We start from the raw sequence: 7,095 nt of genomic DNA on the forward strand, positions 1-7,095 counted from the left end.
CTTCCTATTTTTCTCTCAGTCTTCCTATTTTTCTCTCAATCTACAATATTACAAAAATCAAATTATTTTGTTGAAAATTTTTGATTTAACGAACATATATAATAAAGCACGATAACTGGGATTACATTTTCTTGAATAAATAAAGTACGACGATTCAATTGACAAATTTGCTTCAAAAAATGCAAGGAAAAGTTATTTTCTTTGTTAATCATAAAGCACTATAACTGGGATTACATTTTAATGTTATTCAAGTATAAGGAACAATGTAACTTTGATTTTTTTTTTTGAACTTGTATTTTTTTTATTTTGTATGACTTAATAGTAAGTGGATTACAAAATACGAGATTGGGTTTGGACAACTCAAATGTTGGGGCCAACACTGAAGTCAATCATTGAATAGTTTACTTCTTCGTACAGACCACGCCTCAACTCGGCCCACCAGTGCAATCAACATAGAATAAGCGGAAATGATACTCACACAACCGTTGTGTGTGTTGTGTAACCAATTCTGACCGTTCATATGTGTTTGGACGCTCTAGATTTTAAAAAAACTTTTCCAATAAAAAGTTTAACTCTTCCAAGAAAAAGTTTAAAGGAATCTTGACCATTTATTACAACAATGAACGGATGAAGATTGGTTGTGTTTGATGTTTTACACAACCGTTGTGCATGTAGCATCTTTGTAGAACAAGTTGGTGATGAGATTGTTGGTAGATGGTGACGGCATTTAGCGGTGGTGATTCTCTGAGATGGGTGTGTGTATAGTTATATATATACAAGGGCATATTAGACATTTCATCCTTTTCATTAATGGCATAAGCACTGAACCCCTTTTAGAAACTACGGATAGATTACGTGCTCACTTTTGAATCATGAGAGAGATATCCGCACATAGCGATAACCCTGTGGGTTCAAAGTGAATTTTGTCCTTATAAATTAAACCCAACTAGCACGCCAGAGTCATCATTTCAATTGCAACTTGCAAGGAAATTGACAAAAATGGATGGTCTGGTGAAATGCTCTGCCAATCATGTGCCCCTCTCTCCTATAAGCTTCTTAGAGCGAGCAGCTTTTGTTTATGGTGATAAGGCATCCATTATATATGGAAACACAAGGTATTCGTGGAGGGAGACTCATGGGAGATGTCTTCAGCTCGCGTCGGCTCTGTTTCAGATGGGTCTTAACCGCGGAGACGTGGTAAGTTTACAAAAAAAAGCACCCTCTTCATTACGTTAAATTAGAGTTTTGTACATTCGCTAAGACGGTTTGCGAAAGAAACAAAATCGCCATTCCTTGACCTGCCAATGGAATGGTGACCGTTGAAGTTATGATCATTAATTCCATTGCAATTTATCATTTCGGCATGCAACCCCTACCTTCTGCTAACACAGGCAGGAGTTCCAATTATTAGATAAACTTATTTACGGAGCCGCTGCGATCTCAATCGTCCGAAATTGCGCGCTATAGCACTCTGTAAATAAGTTTTCCTCTCTCCAATTATATTTACAAGGAAACTTCCCAAGAGTCAATGATTTCAGCATTAATGCAAGGCAGTCTATTAAATTCGATTGTGTCATATTTTTTCCAAATGGATCCACCGTCATTGAGGAATTGCGGATCCTGTTGTCCCATGGGGACAACATCCGTACGGAGAGGGCGTTCAAATAACACTCTTTTAATGGTAGGGTTGCAAACGAACAAAACTGTTTTAGACTCGGCTCGATAAAAACACGTTTGACCTCGACTCGAGACATAAATAAGCAACCTCAAGCTCAAATTTCTAGGCTCGTTTCGTTACCAAGCCGAGCACAAGCCAAGCACAAGCCAGTAGAGGCTTGGCTCGAGTTGGCTCGCAAGCCAAGACTTAGTAGACTTGTTATGTTAATTATCATAATTAATATTAGTATTTTGATACCTTGATGTAGAATCCTTACAAAAACATATTTGGGTCCGTTTGTTTTGGCTATAATATTTTCCAGTAAAACATTTTACCTATTTTTCAGTGTTTAGTTGAGTAAAAATGAGAAATTTTTTCATTAATTGGATAAAAATGACTTACCCTTAAATCTTCCGTAAGTTATTTTCCGAAATGAACCCGCTGTCTTCTACTGCAATTCGCAGTGCTTAGTTTCCTCGATCATCAATCTTGACCCACGTTCAATTCTAATATTCTCATATCTCTCTACCGTTTAAACCCCTCCTCTCTCTACACTATTTTATTGATTTCTGAAAATATTTTTAAGTGCCAACTAAACACCGAAAAAATAAACGTTTGAAGTATGTTTTCTGAAAAAATATTTTACATGGGAAATATTTTACATTGTAAAACATTTTATATCGAAACAAACGGAGCCAAAGTACATATTATTATTCCAAAATTGTGGTTGTTTTCTTGTAGAGTATAGAAAAATAATATATAATACCTTCACAATCAAAACATTTTTTTGTTGTATTTGGTCTCTGTGAGGAATATATATATATATATATATATATATATATATATATATATATATATATATATATATAGACTGGCTCTTATGAGGACCACCTCATTTTAATAAAATACGGACCTCACTTTACCGATCGAATTTCGATGATCCGAGCCGCTCAATGTGTTCAGAACGTGATTTTAAGGGTACCCGCAAGAAATCTGCAAAAAAAATGATCGGGAAGGGCTTCATCTGAGCAGTTTTTGTTTATTTTTTATCGAACGGTTCAAACAAAAACTGCTCGGATGAAGCCCTTTCTGATCATTTTTTTTGCCGATTTTTCGCGGGTACCCTTAAAATCACGTTCTGAACATATTGAGCGGCTCGGATCATCGAAATTCGATCGGAAGAAATGAGGAGATCCGCATTTTAGTTAAAATACGGATTCCCTCATTTGAGACTAACTATGTATATATATATACACACACACACGGGGCGGTTCCGGGGACACCTAAAAAAACACCTCATAGTTCCCAATCAAATTTTGATGATTCGAGCCGCTCAACGTAATCAGAACATGATTTTAATAGTACGCGCGAAAAATCAGCAAAAAAAATGACCGGGAAGGGCTTGATCCGAACAGTTTCAAACAGTTTTTTATTGAATGGTTCAAATAAAAACTGCTCAAATTAAGCCTTTTTCGGTCATTTTTTTTGCTAATTTTTTGCGAGCACCCTTAAAATCACATTCTGCACACATTGAACGGTTCGGATCATAAAAATTCGATCGGAAACTATGAGATTGAGATTTTGGGTGTTTTTTTAGATGTTTTTTTGGGTGTTCTTTGAACCGCTCCGATATATACGGGCGGTTCCGAGGACACCCAATAAAACACCTCATAGTTTCCGATCAAATTTTGATGATCCGAGCCGCTCAATGTGATCATAATGTAATTTTAAGGGTACCCATGAGAAATCAACAAAAAAAATGACAGGAAAAGGCTTGATCCAAACAGTTTCGAACAGTTTTTTATTGAACGGTTCAAATTAAAACTTCTAAAATGAAGCCTTTTACGGTCATTTTTTTTGCTAATTTCTCGCGGGCACCCTTAAAATCACATTCTGCACACATTGAACGGTTCGGATCATAAAAATTTGATCGGAAACTATGAGATTGAGATTTGGGGTGTTTTTTTAGGTATTTTTTTGGGTGTCTCTTGAACCGTCCCTATATATATATATATATACACACACACACACTTCGTTGGCCCGTTAAGGTTAGTAAACAAGCTCAAGCTCGAGTCAAGCCAAGGCCCGCTCGGTTCATCAAGTTTTCACTGAGCTCGAGCTCGGATTCGTTACAAACTCAATAAATCACGCCAAAGCTAGGCTCGACTCGTTAATTTCCGACCCTTTGATTTTTTTTAGGTGTGCATGTATCTTGCCGGAACACCGGATATTTAAAAAACTTTTCTGCACATTCAACCATTTTAGGGATCTTATATAAAACAAAGTAACTTTCTTGCTGAAGTCATCAAAATGAGATTGCCCTTTCACAAGAAATTACTTTCTTGTAGCATAACTCCAAAAATAAAACTGTGGTCAACTGTTTGAGGAACAAACTCATCAATCAACTAGACTCGCCTTGAGGCTGGCCTAGTTGTGTCTTAGTCAATTCTGTTGTTTAATTTTGCATGTATGTAATTTTAAAGGCATGTGACAACGAAATCGAAATTCCCTGTTTTTGGTTACGTGGAAAGGTTGCAGCTTTGGCCCCAAATATCCCTGCGCTTTACGAGTTGTACTTCGGAGTTCCAATGGCAGGGGCAGTCCTTTCTGCCCTTAACACAAGGCTTGATGCACCCATGTTAGCATTGTTATTACAACAATTGGAGGCCAAAATAATTTGTGTGGACTCTCAATATCTCCAAATTGTCATCAAAGCTTTAGAGCTGATCTCCGCCGCCAAAGCCAAATCACCGTTTATTGTTGTCATTCGAGACAGCAATCAAGGGGCATTTTCAACCACACAAGAAGTTCCACCACGTAGTTTGGATTATGATAGGCTTCTTGAAATGGGAAAACATGACTTTGAGATCGTAAGCCCTATAGACGAATGTGATCCAATCACGGTGAATTATACTTCTGGTTCAACTGGGACGCCTAAAGGTGCAGTGTACAGCCACCGAGCCACCTATCTCAACTCGATTGCTCAAATTTTCCGGTTTGAAATTAGCGCAAAGACGGTGTTTTTGTGGACAGTGGACATGTTCCGCTGCAGCGGGTGGTGCTTCACTTGGGCAATGGCGGCTTTGGGAGGGACAAATATCTGCCTTAGAAATGTCACAACTAAAGTCATCTTTGACTCAATATTTATCCACAAGGTGATGTTGAATGATTTCATACTCTAAACTCCAATAGTCCATTTCATTTATTAGTCCTTTAATTTATTTTTTAGTATTTTCTTAATAATGTAGTGTTATTAACAGGTGACACATTTATGTGGTGCACCCACCATCTTGAACATCATTGCAGAAGCCCCCTTTGCCGGTCACCGGCCACTGGCCACAAAGGTGGATTTAGTGATTGCCGGAGTATTGCCATCACCTGAAATTTTGAACAATGTTCATAAATTGGGATTCAATGTTTCTCATGCATATGGAATGACAGAAGCCCTCGGCCTTGTGACCGTAAGATCTTTGGATTTTGATCAATATGATCGCGCCAGCATAAAAGATCGCGACGGGATTCACAATGTGGTAATGGAAGGGGTTGATGTAAAAGACCCGACCACGATGAGAAGCGTGCCGGCTGATGGGAAAACCATTGGTGAGGTGATGTTGAGGAGCAATACCATGATGTTGGGATACCTTAAAAACGTACAAGGAACTCAAGGTGCATTCAAAAACGGGTGGTACTGTACAAGGGACCTTGGAGTCCGTGACCCCGATGGTCACATACAAATCAAAGACCGGGCAGCAAACGCGATTTTCAATTGTGAAGGCAATGCTATAAGCACACTTGAAATTGAGGCTGTGTTGGCTAGTCATCTGGCAATTGAGGCAACGGCTGTTGTCGGAAGGCCAGATGAGCGGTTAGGAGAGAGTCCCTGTGCTTTTGTCAAATTGAAGGAGGGGCATACGACAAGTAGCCAAGATATTATTGAATTTTGTGCGGTTAGATTACCAAATTATATGGTGCCTGGGAGTGTCGTTTTCGGGGATTTGCCAGTAAATTCGACTGGAAAAATACAAAAATTTGTTCTCAAAGAGAAGGCCAACGACTTGGGTAGTCTTTGCCACTCAAATGGGCATTTGGTTGTGTGAAAAAAGTTAGTCTTATCCGTTGATTGGATGGTGTACGGGTCAACCCATACCCTATTGGGCATAACATGAATTAAGTTTACGCACCCTGATAAGAGGCGGGAGGGGAGGGATTTCTCCCTCTTGTGGGTATTTTTTCTCTCCCAATCCTAGATCAGTGAGCTTTCCTCTCTTTCCTCTAGCTATCATTCCCCATCCTCCTTCTCCCCAAACCCCCCATCTGGCCTATCCTCCACAACGTCCGCTTTGGGTTGGGCCAGATCTAGGACGAGATGAAGCAAGGGTGGCTCGGTCTTCTGGTGAATAAGTTGCTCGATCCTAGGCAGCAAGTTCCAGGGACATTGACTGTGGATGGAGGTTTTATTTCTCTAGTTTTCTTTTCATTTCATTCTTCTTTTCTTTAGCAATGGTTCTTTGTAATCTCCCTTGTAGAGTGTTAATTTCCTCCCCTTTGCAGGTGTTTTTTGATGGTGGACTGACGTGTTATTTTCATGTGTGTAAGCTTAATTTTGTCAGATGTGTTGGTAATGGTGTGATTCACTGCTTGACTTGTAAAGAATTTGGAGGATAGATGTTTATACTTGGATGGCCATCGATTTTCCTACACTACAAGAAAATCGGGATTTAGCAACGGTCAAAAGCCTCACTAAAGAACACAAAAACCGTCGATAAAGGCTATACCAACGGTTCACCAACCGTAGGCCAAAGCGTTGCTGTAGAGGTATAGCGACAGTTTTGATGAGCGTTGATTTAATTTTTTTTAGTAATGTTTTCTTTAGGGACGCTTATAACCGTTGCTGAGACAATATTTATCTTTTTTTGAAAAATCACCTTTTTGTGGCTCTCGTGTGGTAGTGCAACAAATATTGCTCCTCTTGGGAATCGAACCCATGACCTCCTGCACTCGCACGCATGCGTGAACCAGCTAAGCTAGCAAAGCACTTGTGTTACTTAAAGCACCTACTAATATTTGTACTATACTAACCTAAATTTTCTTAATCCAATTTTTTTTCCCGATTGGAACCGTCTATTTTCTACATGGTAAAGAGTACATCCTTCGAACCAATAATGAAATTAATTGGGTATCGCTACACACTTGATAGGGCAAAAAAAATTATTTTATTAATGAAATTTTTTATCTCAATAAAGAAGTTTTCTAAACTCGATCAAGCTAAATTTTAACAAGAATGATTTAATCAACAAGAAAAACAAAATCAATGGTCTCGATCATCACGGTTGTATCGTGGTCGAGTGGCTACTATACGTTCAAGTACAACACAAGACTTAGTTTGTTGAACGTATATATTTTAAATGTAATTACAAACTCAATTTTTACAATCGTTA

At 38.6% G+C, this 7,095-nt stretch overlaps 1 protein-coding gene across 1 annotated transcript; it reads left to right on the top strand.

Moving 5' to 3' along the window:
- Positions 1-960: 960 nt before the first annotated feature.
- Positions 961-6,079, top strand: LOC131315665 (butanoate--CoA ligase AAE1-like). The gene is made up of 3 exons (XM_058344855.1): positions 961-1,197; positions 4,189-4,812; positions 4,918-6,079. Exons 1-3 carry the CDS (start codon positions 1,000-1,002, stop codon positions 5,752-5,754), a joined length of 1,659 nt encoding a protein of 552 aa, XP_058200838.1. The 5' UTR covers positions 961-999; the 3' UTR covers positions 5,755-6,079.
- The last annotated feature ends 1,016 nt before the right edge of the window (positions 6,080-7,095 follow it).

This window comes from Rhododendron vialii, chromosome 2a (genome assembly GCF_030253575.1).
Source record: "Rhododendron vialii isolate Sample 1 chromosome 2a, ASM3025357v1".
Classification (NCBI taxonomy): domain Eukaryota; kingdom Viridiplantae; phylum Streptophyta; class Magnoliopsida; order Ericales; family Ericaceae; genus Rhododendron; species Rhododendron vialii.

Coding starts and splice junctions, on each gene's coding strand:
- LOC131315665 (XM_058344855.1), top strand. CDS start 1,000: ATGGATGGTCTGGTGAAATGCTCTGCCAATCATGTGCCCCTCTCTCCT. Junction 1,198..4,188: donor GTCTTAACCGCGGAGACGTG/GTAAGTTTACAA, acceptor TTACGTGGAAAG/GTTGCAGCTTTGGCCCCAAA. Junction 4,813..4,917: donor ACTCAATATTTATCCACAAG/GTGATGTTGAAT, acceptor TGTTATTAACAG/GTGACACATTTATGTGGTGC.